This window comes from Nomascus leucogenys, chromosome 25 (genome assembly GCF_006542625.1).
Source record: "Nomascus leucogenys isolate Asia chromosome 25, Asia_NLE_v1, whole genome shotgun sequence".
NCBI lineage: Eukaryota > Metazoa > Chordata > Mammalia > Primates > Hylobatidae > Nomascus > Nomascus leucogenys.
The window spans coordinates 19129165-19149291 of NC_044405.1; the positions used below are offsets into that span (position 1 = coordinate 19129165).

General features: G+C 39.7%; 1 protein-coding gene across 9 annotated transcripts in view; it reads left to right on the forward strand.

Moving 5' to 3' along the window:
* The window catches only part of ITSN1 (intersectin 1), a 255616-nt gene that overhangs the window by 88987 nt on the left and 146502 nt on the right, over positions 1-20127 (forward strand). For all 9 annotated transcript variants that reach the window (XM_030806019.1, XM_030806021.1, XM_030806022.1 and 6 more), the window contains exons 5-6: positions 5028-5188; positions 18534-18713. In XM_030806019.1, coding sequence (XP_030661879.1) covers positions 5028-5188; positions 18534-18713 — 341 coding nt within the window. The remainder of the gene's footprint in view (positions 1-5027; positions 5189-18533; positions 18714-20127) is intronic.

Genomic DNA, 20127 nt, shown 5'->3' on the forward strand with positions numbered 1-20127 from the left:
GTATTCATATTTAAATTACTTCCTTTCCTCCTTACATTAAGGTAACCTGCTATAAATGCTCTTTGTTCTTTTTTTTTTTTTTTTTTGAGATAGAGTCTTGCTCTGTCACCCAGGCTGGAGTGCAGTGGCATGATCTCGGCTCACTGCAACCTCCATCTCCTAGGTTTAAGCAATTCTCTGCCTCAGCCTCCTGAGTAGCTGGGATTACAGGCATGTGCTGCCATGCCCAGCTAATTTTTTGTATTTTTAGTAGAGATGGGGTTTCACCATCTTGGCCAGGCTGGTCTTGAACTCCTTACCTCATGATCCACCCTCCTCAGCCTCCCAAAGTGCTGGAATTACAAGCATGAGCCACCGCACCCAGCCTGTTTTTTTGTTTTTGTTTTTGTTTTTGTTTGAGATGGAGTCTCGTTCCCTCGCCCAGGCTGGAGGTGCTATCTTAGGTCACTGCAACCTCCATCTCCTGGGTTCAAGCAATTCTCATGCCTCAGCCTCCCAAGTAGCTGGGACTACAGGCTCCTGCATGCCCAGCCAATTTTTGTGTTTTTAGTAGTGACAGAGGTTTCACCTTGTTGGTCAGACTGGTCTTGACCTCCTGACCTCAGGTGATCCACCTGCCTCAGCCTCCCAAAGTGCTGGGATTACAGGCATGAGCCACTGAGCCCAGCCGTAACTACCATATTTCCATAAATTTCTTAGAGTTTTCATTACCAGGGATTCCCCACAGTTATATTTATTGAGAAAAGCATTTTTTGAGTATCACGACATTTTAAACTAAACGTTGGGATTGTGGTATGTGGTTTAAAGTCAAGTCCCTAGAACCTCATGATTAAGTTTCTTCTCCTCACCCATGGAAACACTTCTTTTTTTTTTTTTTTTTTTTTTTGAGACGGAGTCTGGCTCTATTGCCCAGGCTGGAGTGCAGTGGCGCGATCTCAGCTCACTGCAAACTCTGCCTCCCGGGTTCACACCATTCTCCTGCCTCAGCCTCCTAAGTAGCTGGGACTACAGACGCCCGCCACTGCGCCTGGCTGATTTTTTTTTTGTATTTTTAGTAGAGACAGGGGTTTCACCGTGTTAGGCAGGATGGTCTCGATCTCCTGACCTCGTGATCCGCCTGCCTCGGCCTCCCAAAGTGCTGGGATTACAGGCGGGAGCCACCACGCCCAGCTGGAAACACTTCTGTAGGACGCCTTTAGGGTCTAATTAAGCCATTACCTAAAGTCTTCTCCCCTAACCTACTCATTATCCCACACTGGATATTCCTGTTTCTCACCAGAAACCATATTGGGCAGTGGTGTAGGGAATAGGGAGTGGGCACCTGCCTGACTGATTGATTGGTTTTAGTATGCATGTTGATATTGATTTTGATTCGTGGGAACTCTTCACCAAACCATTTTAAATAATTGCGTATCTTTTAAAAAACCACTTAGCAAAAGAAGGAAGGTCACCATTTCATTTTATTTACTTAATTTCCTTTATAAAACCTGGAAGGTAGTACAAAAATTAAGCAACCAGAAACCAGTTTCAATTATGAACATAGATGCAAAAAAAAATCAAAATCTTAGCAGATAGAATTTCACAATGTATGAAAAGAATACACCATGACCAACTTTATGCCAGAGTCGCAAGATTGGTTCAGAGTCGAAAAATTCTGTCAACATTAGTCATTATTTCAGCAGATAAAAGGAAGAAGAAAACTTGTGATCGGATTGGTAATTACAGATTAGGTACCCGATGAAAAATACAGTAACCATTTCTAATAAGTAGAAAGGAAACTACTTAAATGTGTGAGACTACTATCCATGAAAAGAGTCAAACTCTGTAAAATATTTGAAAAGGTTTATTCTAAGCCAAATATGAGTCACCAATGGCCTGTGAGACAGCCCTCAGGAGATCCTGAGACCATTTGCCCAAGGTGGTTGGTATATAACGTGGTTTTATACATTTTGGGGAGACATAAGACATCAATCAATATATGTAAAATGTACATTATTTCGATCTGGAACGATGGGACAACTGGAAGCAGAGGCTTCCGGGCCATATGTGGATTCAAGAGTTTTTAATTGGCATTTCATTGAAAGAGTTACTATCCAAAGAGCTGGAATCAATAGAAAGGAATGTGTGGGTTATCATAAGTGGTTTTGGAGAACAAAGTTTTGTCATGCGGGTGAAGCCTCCGGGTAGTAGACTTCAGAGAAAATAGATGGTAAATATTTCTTAACAGACTTTAAGAGCCTTCTTTATCAGTCTTAAGGCCTGTGTTGATGCTAATGCTGGTTAGCTGGGCCTGAATTCCAAAAGGGAGGAGGGTATAATGAGGCATGTCTGACTTCCTCTTCCCATCTTGGCTTGAACTAGTTTTTCGGGTTAACTTTGGAATGCCCTTGGCTGAGATGAGGGGTCCATTCAGATGGTGGGGGGCTCAAAATTTTGTTTTTAGTTTACATTACTTTCCAGAAATCACTACCAACTGTCATTCTAAACGATGAACTCTATTAAACTATTAGGTTTAGTAAATCTGCTGTTTCATTTAAACTCAGAACTGAGCAAGAACGCATTCAGTAATGTCTTAGAGGCAGTAAGACCAATAAAAAAGATTGGTCTAAATATTGGAAAAGAAAGATAATGCTCATTGTTTTCTAGTTATGTGATTGTATACTTAGTACACCCAAGAGATTTTAGTTTTAAAACATTAATAAGACTTGTAGGAGTCTGGTAGGATAGCTAAATACAGCCTAAATAATTTTTTAAAATAAAAAATGTTCTCTGTGCTTGAAATAAGCATCTAAAAATGGAAATGGGGGGAATGTTTCATCTAAAATCTGGCAAAAATGATAAAATTCTTCAGAATACATTTAGCAAGAAAAGCGTATTATATGAAAAAAGTTAAAGGAAATATTAGTATATTTGAACAACTGGAAAGATTCTCTTTGGGTTGGGTAAACTATTGGTGCAAAAGCAATTGTGGTTTAATCAATTCTTCAAAAATCCCCTTCTAAGGCAGTTTTTGGATCCCAGTAGGGTTGTTTGTATAATAGATAAAATAATCTAAATGTTCATAGGAAAACAGACACCCATGAATAAGGGGGAAAAAAAAGCCTTCCCAGACCTTCCCGGATCACAATATACCAGAGAGCCAGTGTGATCAAATCATTGTAATATTGACCTGGAAATTGTTCAGTCAGAACAGATAGTCCAGAAATAGTTCTCACTTCATATGAACATTTGATACATGATAAAAATGTATATTAGTTCAGTGAGAAGAAGAGGAATTGATTAATAAATATTACTGGGAAAGCTAGGAATCCATGCAGAAGAAATATGATTGGACCCTGGAATAACTCCCCCACCCCTACACATAATTATTGGTTTAAGGATTGAAATGAAATAAAATAATATGATGTTAGAAAATCAAGGACTAACAACCTTCTAATCATATGATAAGTATTTTATATATGAAAATTTAGAATTTCTATGCCATAAATATACATAAATCAACAAATAATGAATTTTTAAAAATCCTTCAGCGGTCAGCAGATAAACAGTTAATTTGTGATATACTTTGAGCTCTTATAAACTAACAACAAAAAGACATGCAATATATAGAAAATTTGGCAAAGGATTTGAATGAGCAGTTCATAGAAGTGCAAATCCAAATGGCCATGAAATATAGAAAAGTGATGCTCAGATTTACAAGTAGTGAGAAGAATTCAGATTCTGAATTCTTTGCTGAAGGGCCCATGACTAGAGGAGAATGGGGAACTCCTATCTGAGGCAAAAAGAAGGTTTCTGCAACGACAGAGCTTTATTTCCTGCATTTTTATTTTCTAAAATGATTTGCTGACTTTTACAATCTTGATCACTTTTAGAGATTTTTTGATCTTTGTCTTATGCCATGCTTTTTATTGTGTTACATGTTTTCTTTCTTTAATTCCATGCAGAATTATTCTATGCAGAATTATTTTCTGTGTAACTTAATTTTCTTTTGTGAACACTGTCCGGATATGGCTCAGTCTAAAAGATTGCTATCATGGTATTTTAATTGAACTGTCTTATTTAGATCTTTCAAATACATTTTTCAGAACATTGGTTTAAAAAACATCCTCATGCTTTTAATATCTGGATTAAAAGAAATAAAATCTGAATAAAGCTTTTTTATGCAGAAGAGGTCAAGTCATGAATACGCACAGTTTTGATGATATATTGTAGTTTCCACTTACAAGGACAAACTTTTGCTTACTTGATCTTAGCCAAAAGGCCGAGAAGCGATTCCTTTTGCTTACTCTTCTTTGAGAAAGTACTTTACATTAAAGCTCATTACAGTTTGCACTTGGACCATGTGTATTTGAGTACCATTTTCAAATAGCAAACAGATTTTGTAAGCTGAGTTACAAAATTGTTGAGTGATATGGGGCACGATTCTAAAGAAAAGTTAGTTTCAAGAGCTTTAGAGGTTTAGTAGCATTATGGTTGAGTAACCCTGGCACAGCATAAGTAGGTAGCATAGCATACTGTGTCGTGTTCCCACATTGAGGTTTGTAGAGCTCTACAAAGAATGCAATCTAAGTATCTCTAGCAATATTCACATTTTCTGTTTCTAAATCTTTCTCTTTTATAATAGCTTTATTGTGAAAGAATTCACATAATAAAATCTACTCGTTTAAAGTGTCTAATTCATTGGTTTTAGTTTATTCACAGAGTTGTGCGACAGTCACTATTAGCTAATTTTAGATGTTTTCATCACTTCAGAAAGAAACCCCTTTTGATGTCTAAAGTACAAATCCTCACGCTGAGGCTGAAAATTACCTGGTAAAGTGGCAGAGTGAAAGATATTTTATGTTTATATAAAACTTGGCCAGTATTTACAGGCTGTTCCCCATAGCTTGGTAAACAGTTATGTTTTCTGTTGTTCTCTCTAGGGGTAAGAGTGCTAATTATTTTGTTTTCGTGTTGGTGGGAGTGGTGGTTTTGGAAAGGTTCTTTTATGGTCACAGTTGTTCTCAGGCCATGCTGTTGGTTTGCAGGGCACTAGCTGACATGAATAATGATGGAAGAATGGATCAAGTGGAGTTTTCCATAGCTATGAAACTTATCAAACTGAAGCTACAAGGGTATCAGCTACCCTCTGCACTTCCCCCTGTCATGAAACAGCAACCAGTTGCTATTTCTAGCACACCAGCATTTGGTAAGTCTGAAAATGAATTGGTTTCTGTATTTTCTTGTATATTTTAAAAATAAAGGTTTTCCTTTTTTTCCCTCTCAGTTTATAACATTATGAACTTCTAGGAGGTAATTCTGTCTGAAAAATGATGGCCCCCTGCAGGAAGATGGTGCTGGGGAGAAGAAGGAGCATGTTCACATTTGAACCCTAGGATGTAAAGTAACCAAAATGAAAGCATAGATGCAGGCTGGCAGTCAGGGGAAAAGGAACAAACTTAAACAGTCTGCTGCTGCAGCTTCTGGGTTTTTTTGTTTGTTTGTTTTTGCCCTTCCATTGATCCTTCAGATTGTTGCATACTTCCTTTTGGTTTTTGGTTTCCATAATGTCTGTTTCTCCTTGTGCATAAACAATTCCTTTGGATTATGGCATCTAGAAATATATATTTTGAATCACAGTATTGAGTCACTTGGTCACATTAAATTCTTTCTTAGAACAAAATGGAATAGAGAAAAAATCAACATTGTTATCCTGATTAAAAACCTAATTCCAGCCGGGCTTGGTGGCTTACATCTCTAATCCCAGCACTTTGGGAGGCTGAGGCAGGTGGATCACCTGAGGTCAGGAGTTCGAGACCAGCCTGGTCAACATGGCGAAACCCCATCTCTACTGAAAATATAAAAAATTAGCTGGGTGTGGTGGTGCGCACCTGTAATCCCAGCTACTCGGGAGGCTGAGGCAGGAGAACCTGGGAGGCGGAGGCTGCAGTGAGCCAAAATTGCACCCCTGTACTCCAGCCTGGGCGACAGAGCAAGACTCCGTCTCAAAACAAACAAACGTGATTCCATAAAAAATTATCTTTCAACCAGGTATTTTTCTTATAAGTCAATTGATTAGTTGACTGAGATCAGTAGTTCTGACTTCTGTTCTCATTCTAGACTTCAATTATTTAGGTTAATTTGAAGATCACAGTAATCAAATCTAACATCTGATTCGTGGAGAGGTTCTTTAACAGTTTAAAACAAAACATGAAAATTGTGGCTAGAGTTTCTTTTCGTCTCTTCATCCTCAGATAGCTGATGATAGGTGATAAAGTGAAATAGATTTGGGAGGGGGCAGTCAACAGTAATTCAGGGTGTCTCTGATACAGTTAACGATAAGCTAAGATACAGAAATACTCTGGTTTTACTTATTAGATTTCCTATTAAAAACAATGTATTGCCTTTCTTTTAGTAAGTTTTAGCCACAAGGCTGATTTTTGTAAGGGGAAAGGTTTTGGGAAGATTTTTAGGCAAATAGGATAGTGGTCCAAGAAAAGAAAGAAAAATCCATATATGAGCAAAGGCAAGGAAGAGCAGAAGTGAACACTGCAGCAACCTCCACACGACTGGGGCCGTTGTTTGTCTTGTCCAGTGTGTGCTCACAATGTTTAGCCTTTGGTTAATCAGCTAATTTAAGTGGAACTTGCTTTGAATCCCTGAAGGTCTCTGTAGCCAATCTTTGGTCAGGATCCAGGTGTTAAAATAGTTCAAGGGTGTTTGGGGTCAAACACAGTGGCTCATGCCTGTAATCCTAACGCTTTGGGAGGCCAAAGCAGGAGGATTGCTTGGTCCCAGGTGTTCGAGACCAGCCTGGCAACATAACAAGGCCTCGTCGCCACTGAAAACTTAAAAATTAACCAGGCACAGTGGTGGGTGCCTATAGTCCCAGCCACTTGGGAAGCTGAGACAAGAGGATCACTTGAGCACAAGAGGTCAAGCCTGCAGTGAGCCAAGATCACACTACTGCACCCCAACCTGGGTGACAGAGTGATACCCTGTCTTAAAAAAACAAAACAAAACAAAAAAACAATGGTATTTGGTTTTCTTTTGGCTTTCTTCCAATGCTACAAGAAGAAATCTCATAGTGGAGAAAAGGTCAGATGACTAGAGGCAGACCATTTCTTCTTTTTCTCTCAAACCTGGGGTCAGTAATTTTTCCTGTACCATATAATTTGTTTTCTCTTACTCCATTCTGCCATCAGAATTTCAGTTGTGGAGCTATTGCTGATTTAGTTTCAGGAGGTTGTGACCTTCTGAGAAAGTTTTACAGTCATTAAGTAACCTGCTACTGTTAAACCTGCCAGGATTTCTGACCTAATACTCTGCCAGGCAGCCCATCACTCTTCCCCCCAGACTTCTCCCTGTCTTTCCTCACCTCGTTCTCACCACATAGATGTTCTCAGTAAATGATTTTGATGAGGCTAAACCATGAAGGATATCAGGACATAGGAGAAGTTACTAGTACATGATCTTGATCAAGTTTACTTAAGTATTTTCTAGTTCTACCTCTCAGCTCAATCTAGGGTAAAATATATATATATATATATATATATACACACACACACACACACACACACACACATATATATATATATACATATAATAGTTCAGCCACTTGAGAATAAAATAATTTATTACTACTGTCATTGTTTTTTCTTTCTTTCTTTCTTTCTTTCTTTCTTTCTTTCTTTCTTTCTTTCTTTCTTTCTTTCTTTCTTTTTCTTCCTTTCTTGCTTGCTTGCTTGCTTGCTTGCTTTCTTGCTTGCTTTCTTTCTTTCTGACAGACTCTCACTCAGTCGCCCAGGCTGGAGTGCAGTGGCATGATCTTGGCCCACTGCAACCTCTACCTCCCAGGTTCAAGCAGTTCTCCTGTCTCAGTCTCCCGAGTAGCTGGGACTACAGGCACATGCCACAACACCCAGCTAATTTTTGTATTTTTAAGAGACAGGGTTTCACCATGTTGGTCACGCTGGTCTTGAACTCCTGACCTCAGGTGATCCACCCACCTCAGCCTCCCAAAGCGTTGGGATTACAGGATGAGCCACCACACCTGGCCTGCTTTCTAATTAATATTTAAAATTATTGGTTAAGTGTGGTGGCTCATACCTGTAATCTCAGCACTTTGGGAGGCCGAGGTGGGCAGATCGCTTGTGCTCAGGAGTTTGAGACCAGCCTGGGCAACATGGCAAAACCCCATCTTTCCAAAAAATACAAAAATTAGCTGGGGTATAGTGGTGTGTGCCTGTAGTCCTAACTGCTTGGGAGGCTGAGGCAGGAGGATGGCTTGAGCCCAGGAGGTGGAGGTTGCAGTGAGCTGAGATCGTGCCACTGCACTCCCGCCTGGGTGACAGAGCCAGACCCTATCTCAAAACAAAACAAAACAAAAATCTGTCTCTGCATTTCCTTGCCCTTATATATAGTATGTGCCTTCGCATATAATATTTGATCACAATGATAACCCTAAAAAGTATGCAGAATGTATTAGCCCTGTTATATAAATGAGGGAACTGAGATTCTCAGAAATTGAACATTTTGCTTAAGGCCATATTTCTAACAAAGGAGGTAGAACCTGTCCAAAGCTACCATTTATCTAAAGGCAAGATGGAGTCTCACTCTGTCGCCCATGCTAGAGTGCAGTGGCGTGATCTCGGCTCACTGCAACCTCCGCCTCCTGGGTTCAAGCAATTCTCCTTCCTCAGCCTCCTGAGTAGCTGGGATTACAGGCACCCATCACCACACCCGGCTAATTTTTGTATTTTTAGTAGTGATGAGGTTTCACCATCTTGGCCAGGCTGGTCTTGAACTCCTGATCTTGTGATCCACCTGCCTCGGCCTCCCAAACTCCTGGCATTACAGGCGTGGGCCACTGCACCCGGCTGGCTTTTAAGTTTTTTAAAATTACCTTCTCCATGCCTTCATTATCACCAGACTAACTGGGTGACATGACGTGTCACTCTTCCATGTTTCCTTGTCTGCATGGGTTTTTCGTTTTGAGACAGGGTCTCACTCTTGCCCAGACTAGAGTGCAGTGGCACGATCATAGCTCACTGCAGCCTCCAACTCCTAGGCTCAAGTGTTCCTCCTGCTTCAGCCTCCTGTGTAGCTGGGACTACGGGCATGCACCACCACACTGAAGTAATTAAAAAATTTTTTTTGTAGATGGAGTCTTGCTCTGTTGCCCAGGCTGGTCTCAAACTTCTAATCTCAAGTAATCCTCCCATCTTTGCTTCCCAAAGTGCTGAGATTACAGCATAAGCCATGGCACCCAGCCTCAGTTATTTTTTAATGTAGTTGTTAACACACTGTAGAATTAAGGCTCAGACTGGAGTCTGATCAGTGATTTTGTTCAACTCCCCTACAAAGAAGAGAGAAAAATGGGGTGCAGTGATACTGTGACTTGCCTTAGAGCACCCTGAAAATAGAATTTTCTATTCTAGGAAATTCTGTGGGTAGACTTGGTACCTTCTTTCACCAGTGTGCACGCAGCATAATTCTTTTGTTCTGGACCCAACTTATACAGGAGGAGTCTATTTTTCTTTTGCTTGGTTTTTGTTTTGCCAGAGTACATGGTTTTACTGGATTAAACCAGTGTTTTGTAAGCCCCTACTGTGTGTCCTAGTTGCTGGGAACATGCTGGCCAGCAAGAAAACTTTTTAGTTTGTTTCCATCTGTTTTTAGTTGTTACTTGAGTAGATTGACATTCTTACTTAAGCCAAAACCAGGATTTGGAGTATAATTCAGTATAGTTATCAAAAGAAAACCAAATTTTTTTAAAGAAAAACACATTAAAAATATAGTTATCAAATAATCTTAGAAAATTTTGGAATTCTAAAACTGACAAGGTAAACCTGATACATATTGCTATGTGTGGATATGTAAAGTTAATCTGATTCCAAATGAGATGTGTGGTACTGTGCTTGATAGTGTGTATGTGAACTATAAACCGGTCATCTAGATGACTATAATTAATAAACTTTTACTCAGTAAAGCCCAAGTTAGAATTTTTTTCTTCTCTTTGTTGGATTTTCAGTGTCTATAAACATTGTTTTTAAAAATGAAAATAGGTCGGGCGCAGTGGCTCATGCCTGTAATCCCAGCACTGTGGGGGGCCCAGGTGGGCGGATCACGAGGTCAGGAGATCGAGACCATCCTGGCTAACACAGTGAAACCCCATCTCTACTAAAAATACAAAAAAAAATTAGCCAAGCCTGGTGGCAGGCGTCTATAGTCCCAGCTGCTCGGGAGGCTGAGGCAGGAGAACGGCATGAACCCAGGAGGCAGAGCTTGCAGTGAGCTGAGATTGCGTTGCTGCACTCCATCCTGGGCGACAGAGCGAGACTCCGTCGCAAAAAAAAAGGAAATAGTCTGATTTTCTTACTATATAATCTGATTGTGAGTCAACAATGCAAAAAGACTTAAAAAGTAAAAATTACTATTAATTCTATTACCCAGTGATGACCGCTGTGCTCAACAACACTATTTTTAAAATCTTTTTTTTTTTTTTTTTTGTGATGGAGTCTTGCTCTGTCCCCCAGGCTGGAGTGCAGTGGCGCCTTCTCGGCTCACTGCAACCTCCGCTTCCTGGGTTCAAGCGATTGTCCTGCCTCAGCCTCCCTGGTAGCTGGGATTACAAGCGTGTGCCACCACGCCTGGCTAATTTTTGTATTTTTAATAGAGGCGGGGTTTCACCATGTTGGCCAGGCTGGTCTCGAACTCCTGATCTCAAGATCCACCCACCTCAGCCTCCCAAAGTGCTGGGATTACAGGCATGAGCCACTGCGCCTGGCCCTATTTTTAAAATCTTAAGTAATACATGCTCTTAGTAAAAAGAAATACAAACAAAACAGAATCGTGTACATTTGTAACAGTGCAGGAGGAAGAGGGAAGAATTGGTGCACTTGAGACAGGAGAACCTCAAAATAGCTAACAGGTATTTGCAAGAAAGTTCAACCAGGCTGAGAGCAGCAATAGAAATAGGAAAAGGTTATGCTCTCTGCAGTACTGAGTGAGTACAAAGGATCTGAGAGATTTGGAGCAGTCCAGCCCCTATGAACTCAAAAGACTGGCCCAACAAGCCTTCCTTGTGGGACAGGGCTTCATACTCAGGAAAAATGACTGGGAGTGGAATCAAAATTGAGCAGTACAGGGACATGGATACAAAGGAAAGAGATGGTCCAGACAAAAGTAGGGGAGGAGAATGGAGACTGGAATTCCTAGGAAGCAAGGCTCACATAAAAATGAGCAACAGAAAGTATCAAGCAAGGTCAAATCCACTGCAGAAAGTGTCAAGCAAGGTCAAGTAACACAAAGTTATTATTAGAAAAAGGGAGAATAAAGGGAGAAATAACACCCCTGTGGACAGTGAAAGCACACCAGTAAATCACTACTTCAAAACAAGCTCAAAGAGAATAAGAAAATGATAAAAGACTTGAAAGATGAACGTAAATCAGAGTTTTTAAGGCTCAGAAATAAGGTGACAGAATGAGAAATAAAAGAAAAATTCATTCTAGAAATGAGGATGCAACTAGAAGCAACACAAGGGATACTAACTGAAGAAAAATAGAGGTTACAAAGAGGAAAAAAATTCAAATTAAAAGGAAATGAGTCTGGGCGCAATGGCTCACGCCTGTAATCCCAGCACTTTAGGAGGCTGAGGTGGGTGGATCACCTGAGGTCAAGAGTTCAAAACCAGCCTGGCCAACATGGCAAAAACCTGTCTCTACTAAAATTACAAAAATTAGCTGGGCATGGTGGCACATGCCTTTAATCCCAGCTACTGTGGAGTCTGAGGCATGAGAATTGCTTGAACCCGGGAGGTAGAGGTTGCAGTAAGCCGAGATCACACCACTGCACTCCAGCCTCGGGGATAGAGTGAGACTAGGTCTCCTAAATAAATAAAAGGAAATGGAAAAGATATAAAAAGAATTTGAGAAACAGTAACAAGTATTTAAGACAAAGAAGATTGAATGTATGGGCAGCAGGAGTCCCTGAGGAAGAAAACTAAACCAATGGAATAGAACAAATGGTAAAAATGAATTCAAGACAACTTTCTTAAAATAAGAGATTCTAAACTATTTTTAAAAGAGTATCATGTGGCCAAGAATATCAATCTAAAAAGTCCAACACTAAGATATATTCTAGTTAAAGGAGAAATTATTTAGACATGTAGAAAAAGAAAGCATATGACTTACAAGGGGGAAAATTAGATTATCTTCAGATTTTTCAACAGCAGTGCTTTCTGCTAGAAGAAAATGGAGTAACATATTTAGAATTCTCAGGGAAAGAACAAGCCAAGGATTTTGTGTCCAGAAAAACTGACTTTCAAGTAGAAAAAACAGACAAAATGTTACCAATTTATAAGGCCTTGGGGTCTATTAACATGAGCCTTTCTTAAGGAATCCATTAGAGAATGTGCTTCAGACAATCAAAATAGCTAGAGCTAGGTCAACATAAGGACTGGTGGTGAGCACTAAATATATAGTTAGCTGTAGAACTAAGACTGAAGGAAGGCTGAGGAGGAGAGAGTATCGGATGTAATTCCCATGCACTGTCAATTAGATACGATAAAACTTTAAGGGGGCAGGACTGCATGCAAAATAAAATGATTTAATGCTTTCAGAAATTAGTATTGTTATTCTGAAACTGTTGTCTGAGATACGTGGTAAAAACAAATGAGTAATTACGGAATAGTCTAATTCTGTCATTTTCTGTATCTTTGAATATCTCTATTCTTGGTGTGGAAGAAAGGAGATACAAATGTAATAGTATCAAATGTAAAGAAAAAGCTGTATAGTCTTGGATTTGAATTTTCAAATCGAAAGTATTAATATGAACTCAGAAGGCGTCTCTCGCCACACACCCCATTCTCTTCATCTATCTATTCATCTATTTGTCTCCTGGTTCTGTTCACTGAAAAGACTAGATACAGTCATCTACCCCAGCAGCACTGAGCATCCTCAGTGTCCAGATTGTGAACTTGAAATATCATTTCTCACCAAAAGAAACCAGAGTTTCTTGGGGAAATGGCTGAATCCAGGTCTAGATATGAAATGTGAAGAGTTTGAAGGACCCATCTTGTAGTACTGGTCAGCAAGGAAGCTATCAAAGAATAATAGGAAGGTATCAGAAATTCTCAGAAGCCAACCCAAAGAGGCTCACATTGGCCAAAGAGAGGACAGTTTGAACTTCAAGCATGATAGCGTGCCATGAATTAAAACTCAATAAATGTTTGTAAATTTATGACTCAATAATGATTTAATATTGTATTTAACAGGAATAATTTACCTTACGAAGATCCTAAGAAACCAGTTCATTACCTTGAAAACAGATAAAGGGAAAGAATCAGGCATTTATTATGCCTTTCCTATATGAGCTGTACAACTGGATAGCCAACTAGTATATCCTCATTAGAAGCACCTCTTTATAAAATTATTACAGCTAATAAATGACAAAGACATGGTAGGATTAGAACATCACTATTTTCAACTCCCCATAAATGAATAAATACAGGCGTTAAGCAACAATGACTGCCAAGATCACAAAAAGACAGCTACCTTTTGTGTGCTTCCTGTAGTCTTGCCAAAGAGATCCACCCTCAGCCTGATCCATTCTTTGGATGTAGCTGCGTATTTGCAGGAAATACAGAATATAGAGGGAAATGTTGAACTGCACCATGAGAATGCAATCAGCAAAATCCAGACTGGGAAACTCCACAGGTCACATGGCCTGGGTCTTTCAACAGAAAAGAAAATGAAAAGGATGGAGAGGGGACTGTAGAAAGACATTTCAGCAGTGAGATTTCTGGCCATGCCTGAGTTGAGATGAGCAAATTCTTCCCTCAAGGGCGGAATTGACAGAATAACCATTTCAGTGCTCTGGAAATTAACCAAAGGTATGTGACATCCGAGAATCATTTATGCCTGAAAAGCTGCTGAGCTTCAGATATGAAGCAGAAGTCTGTTGCATTCTTTCCTGGGCTTTTTCCTATCCCCTAACACTTCAGTTTGGTAACGTGGAGGGACAGGTTGTAAATACTAGCAGTCTTAACTGCTGTCATTGAAGGGGGCTTACTTCAATGCGAGTGGGAAGTCATGCCTGTGCCCAGCAGCTTTGTCAGTGGAAATGACAATTTTGGCCACAGAAGAGCAGGTATGACCCGCCACTCTATTATCCTGAACTTGTGGCCATGGCCAGGGCAAGTATATTCTTGGCTGAGGCTATGCACATGTGTCGCGGAGACCAGGGTGGGCCCGAGTCAGCTGCAAACTCTTGACTAGCCCTCAAACTGCATGCACGTATAGAGAATATGCAGAAAGGCTCTGTGAAATGTTAAAGTTGAGGAAGACTTTAAAATGGTCTGAACTTTGAATGCATTTTTGTGCTGACAGATTGGCAGAGAAAGGAAGCCTTACTGACTTGAGGTGTTTGAGCACAACTTCCGTCCCGTCATTGGCTGACTACTGTGCTACAAAGATGCAGGTGCAATCTGTAAAAAGCCAGGCTCAAAGATAGAAACGAATTTTTTAAAAACCCAACTGAGCAGAACCATCAGGGGCTGCACAACAAGGGAAGACAGATTTTTCTGAATTAGCCTATGCCGGTTACTAAATAAAGATAGAAACAACAACCTTCAGGGGGAAAATCAGAACCAGAGTAGCTACAATATATTATCTGAATGTCCATTTTCACCTAAATTTGAGACATTAAAAAAATAACAAGAAAGTATTGTCTCACCCTCAAGAAAAGAGGCAGTCAGTAGGAACTATCTCTGATCCAGCTGTTGGATTCATTTAGCAGACAAAGGCTTCAAAGCAGCAATTACGTTCAAAGAACTGAAGAACTAAAGGAAAGCATGGAAATGAATCAACAGACACTCTCCAAAAAACAATAGAAATTACAAAAAAGAGGAAAATTGAAATTCTAGAAAAGTATGACAATTGATGTGAAAAGTTCAATAACTGGCCCGCCACAGTGGCTCACACCTGTAATCCCAGCACTTTGGGAGGCCGAGGCCTGTGGATCACCTGAGGTAGAGAGTTTGAGACCCGCCTGGCCAACATGATGAAACCCCGTCTCTGCTGAAAATACAAAAAATTAGCTGGACATGGTGGCAGGCACCTATAATCCCAGCTATGTGGGAGGCTGAAGCAGGAGAATCCCTTGAAGCCGGGAGGCAGAGGTTACAGTGAGATGAGATTGTGCCGTTATACTCCAGCCCAGGCAACAAGAGTGAAACTGTCACACACACACACAAAAGGAAAGGTCAATAACTAAGGCTGGGAGCAGTGGCTCACGGCTGTAATCCCAGCTCTTTGGGAGGCTGAGGTGGGCAGATCACCTGAGGTTAGAAGTTGGAGACCAGTCTGGCCAACATGGCGAAACCCCGTCTCTACTAAAAATGCAAAAATTAGCTGGGCGTGGTGGCAGATGCCTGTAATCCCAGCTACCGGGGAGTCTGAGGCAGGAGAATCACTTGAACCCGGGGAGTCTGAGGCAGGAGAATCACTTGAACCCGGGAGGTGGAGGCTGCAGTGAGCCAAGACCACGGTGCCACTGCACTCCAGCCTGGGCAACAGAGTGAGGCCTTGTCTCAAAACAAAAACAAAACCTGAAAAGTTCAATAACTAAAATGCAAAATTTACCACAGGGTCTCAATAGCAGATTCAAGATAGCAGAAGACAGAGTCAGTGAAGTTGAAGATTAATCAATAGAAATTACTCAATCTGAAGAATATGGAACAAAAAGATTGAAAAAAAAATAAAGTTTCGGAGACTTATGGAACAAGACCAAGTTTACCAATATGTGTGTCATGGGAGTCTTAGAAGGAAGATCATGAGAGAAAGGTAAAGAAAAAATATTTGAAGAATAAAAGCCAAACACTTGCCAAATTTGGTGAAAAGCAATAGTCTACACAATCAAAAGCTCAACACATCTCAAGTAGGGTAAATACAAAGAGATCTACACCCAGACACATCATAGTTAAACTACAGAAGCCAAACACAGATAAAACCTTGAAAGCAGCAAGAGAAAAGCAACTTATCATGGATAGGGGAGCATAGATATAAATAACAGCAGACTTGTAATTGAAAACAATGGAGGTTAGAAGGCAGTGGAATATTCAAAATGCTGCAAGAAAAAATTCAACCCAAAATTCTATATTCAGCCAAACTATCGTTTAAAAATGAGGGTGAGATAATGACCTTTTCAAATAAACAAAGACTGAGAGAATTCATTGCTAGTAGACCTACCTTAGAAGAAATACTAAATGAAGACTTTCAGGATGAAATGAAATGACAAAAGGTGGTAACTTTAATATATGGAAAGAAATGAAGAGCATCGAAAATGGTAAATATGTAGGTTAATTTAGAAGACTGCATAAATCTATTTTTCTTCTTTTCTCTCAAGTTTAAAAGATATAAGATTGTATAAAGTAATAATTATAACTATTATTGGGCTTATAACATAATGTATGTGACAGTAATAGCACAGGAGAAAGGGAATTGAGCTATATTTGTGTTAAGTTTCTATATTCTGCCATTAGAAGTTGATTATGATAAATTAATTTGGAGATTTTAATCCCTACAACAACCACATAGAAAATTACTTTTGGATAGATACAGTGGCTCATCCCTGTAATCCCAGCACCGTGAAAGGCTTGAGGCCAGGAGTTTGAGACCAGACTGAGTAACAGAGCAAGACCCTGTCTCTACAAAAAAATAAAAACTTAGCTGCATTTGGTGGTGCGTGTCTGTAGTCCCAGCTACTTGGAGGCTGAGGCAAAAGAATCCCTTGAGCCCAGGAGTTAAAGGTTACAGTGAGCTATGATCACATGACTGTACTTCAGCCTGGGTAAGAGTGAGACCTTATCTCTAATAATAAAATAAAAAAAAGAAAATTTTATTTACTATTATTATGTAATAATACTCTTTTCAATTAGCTTTCTCAGGTTGAAAAGAAAATTTACTTTTAAAAAATAGTAAAGGTCAGACATGGTGACTCACGCCTGTAATCCCAGCACTTTGAGAGGCTGAGGCAGGACGATCACTTGAGCCCAGAAGTTCGAGATGAGCTCAGGCAACATAGTAAGACCTCATCTCTACCCCCACCCCCTCAAAAAAATACATGTATATATATATGAAACTAGGTGTAGGGATGCACACCTGTGGTTCCAGCAAGTTGGGAGGCTGAGCTGGGACGATCGCTTGAGCCCAGAAGGTGAAGGCTACAGTGAGCTATGATTATGCCATTTCACTCTAGCTTAGGCAACAGAGTGAGATCTTGTCTCAAACAAACAAAAATATTTTTAAAAAATCAATAGGGGGCATTTAAACACTAAAATTTATTTACGCCACATGAAAGAAGGTATTAAAGTTGGGACAGAGAAATAAAAAAGAAGGTAAGCTTTTTACTTTTTTGTTTCTTTGAGACAAGGATCTCACTGTATTGCCCAGGCTGGAGTACTGTGGTGTGATTGTGGCTCACTGTAGCCTCAACCTCTTCGGCATAAGTGATCCTCCCACCTCAGCCTTCCATGTAGCTAGGACTACAGGCAGGTACCACCATGCCTGGCTAATTTTTAAAATTTTTTGTAGAGATTGAATTTTGCTACGTTGCCCAGTCTGGTTTTGGACTCCTGCCCTCAAGAGATCCTCCTGCCTTGGCCTTCCAAAGTAGTGAGGTTACAGGTATAAGCCACTGTGCCCAGCTGGAAACATTTATTTTTGTTTTATCATTTATTCTTTATTGGTTAGAATATTTTTGTATAAAGATGCTTCCAGGGCCAGGCACAGTGGCTCATGCCTGTAATCCCAGCACTTTGGGAGGCCAAGGCAGGTGGATCACCTGAGGTCAGGAGTTTGAGACCATCCTGGCCAACATAGTGAAACCTCATCTCTACTAAAAATATAAAAATAGCCGGGCGTGGTGGTGGGCACCTGTAATCCCAGCTATTCAGGAGACTGAGGCAGGAGAATCACTTGAACTCGGGAGGTGGAGGTTGCAGTGAGCCAAGATCACGCCACTGCACTCCAGCCTGGGTGACAGAGCAAGACTCCATCTCAAAAAAAGAAAAAGAAAAAAGAAAAGAATAAAGATGTTTCCCCATCAAACATCTGGTTTCCCTGAGGTATAATAAACATAGGAAAGGCAGGTTGCAGTTTGATTTTTCTACCTTTTATTTACTAGTTTTCAAAGTAGTAAATTGATTGCCTTAGCGTCCTCCTTTTTTGACCAGTTAGGATTTTATTTATTTTTAAATATCATTTTGGACTCATGGATTTAATTATATTTGAGCCTTTAAGTCCACTGCAGTTATTATTCTTTTTGATTCTCATCTTGTTTGATCTGTCTTCAGGTTGAGTCTTGAGTCCTTTTGATGTTATCCTTGACATAATTTTTGTTACTCTTTAAAATGATTAATTGAAGCCCTGTTTTAATTGGAATATATTACAGCTGGAAAGTGATTTTCTTCTTTAAGCAGTACTGGGTTAATTATTATTCAATGTTGAAATGTGATTGGATGTGAATTGTGTTGGGGTTTTTTTTCTTCATAGGTATGGGAGGTATCGCCAGCATGCCACCACTTACAGCTGTTGCTCCAGTGCCACTGGGATCCATTCCAGTTGTTGGAATGTCTCCAGCCCTAGTATCTTCTGTTCCCACAGCAACTGTGCCCCCCCTGGCTAACGGGGCTCCCCCTGTTATACAACCTCTGCCTGCATTTGCTCATCCTGGTATGTGACTTGCTGAAAACATAGTCTGAATTTTTACTACTTGTATTTTGCTGTTCATTATTAAAATCTTTTCACGTTCTGATTATATTTAAATGATATTTTAGTCCAGAGGAAAATATCTTTATTTTTTTCACTTAATTTCACATTTTTTTCCACTGTATTAAATGGGATATGTTAGTGTGGAGAGAGTCAAAGAGAATTATAGATTTCTGGGTACCACTGTGGACAAAGGTGAGCTCAGCAGTGAAAGCCACAAATGTAATTTTCTTTCAAGGGCTGAGAAGAGCAATTGAAGTTGAACTGTATTTGAACATTTTCTATTTTTATGTATCGTTACTACTTTTCTTTAGCCCTATGAATTGCTAATAAGCAAGCCAATCCCCTAGGAATAGAACTATGTTGGGGGTGGTAGGAAAGAATAAAAAAGAACAGTTTATACTATTTCATGGTATTACATACCTGCTTAATTGAAGGAAAGGATTTAAAAGTTTCTGGCTTAATTAATTCCACTTTGAGACTTTATTAAGTCTTTTTTCCTTTGGTTAAAGTATAAAACTGTAGATTGTCTAACTGTGAATTTGGTCTAACATCTTAATGAATTCATATCAATATGGAAAGTATTATTTTTAAAGTACTTTGACTACATCTAAGTAAATTCAGTATTGACGACATGGGTTTTAGCATCATACTTGAAACATTTCTGTGCCTTTGGCCCCCTGAAGTTGTTGTGTATCTATCAGGATATATATTTAAGTTATGGCCAAATAAGCTAAATGTACCTCCTTTTTTTAGATTTTTTCTTGTCACATGTAGTTCACCTTGCATTTATGACCATGACTGTAGACATGATAGTAGCCCAGAAAGTGTTTGCAGTTGTTTTTCCAGGAGCATAAGCAAATCCACACGCTCTGAGTCTTCTATTCTTTTGTGGCTAATGGCAAATGTTGCAAGTCATTTGCCATTGGGCAAGGGTGAGGGAATGTGGCTAAGACGCAGAGTGTTTTTTTTCTGACACTCAACTAACCAACTCTGGTGATAATCAGACACAAAAGCTGACCTTCCCTAGTGTCACATGTTATCTGGCCAAGACTACAGTTTGTGACTTCTTGGCTCTTACATCTGGAACTAATAATTCAGCTCCTTCAGTGCAGTGAATAAAATACCATTTTATATATTTAAGCTGTTACCTCTTTAACTATTGGAATAGGTCCTGTAAAATGTGATACAAAATGTTTAATGAAGAGTAAAATTTTATGGAAATCAGCATTACTACACAGTAAGGTGACTTTCAGTAGAACAAGTAAATCTAGAAACCTTTTTGGCAGGAGGACAGAGAGTAAGGAGGGAAAAGCTCTTTTCAGTCTAGGCTGTCAAGAAAGGGGAAATTATTTCTGCCTCAGATTTGTTGACTGTG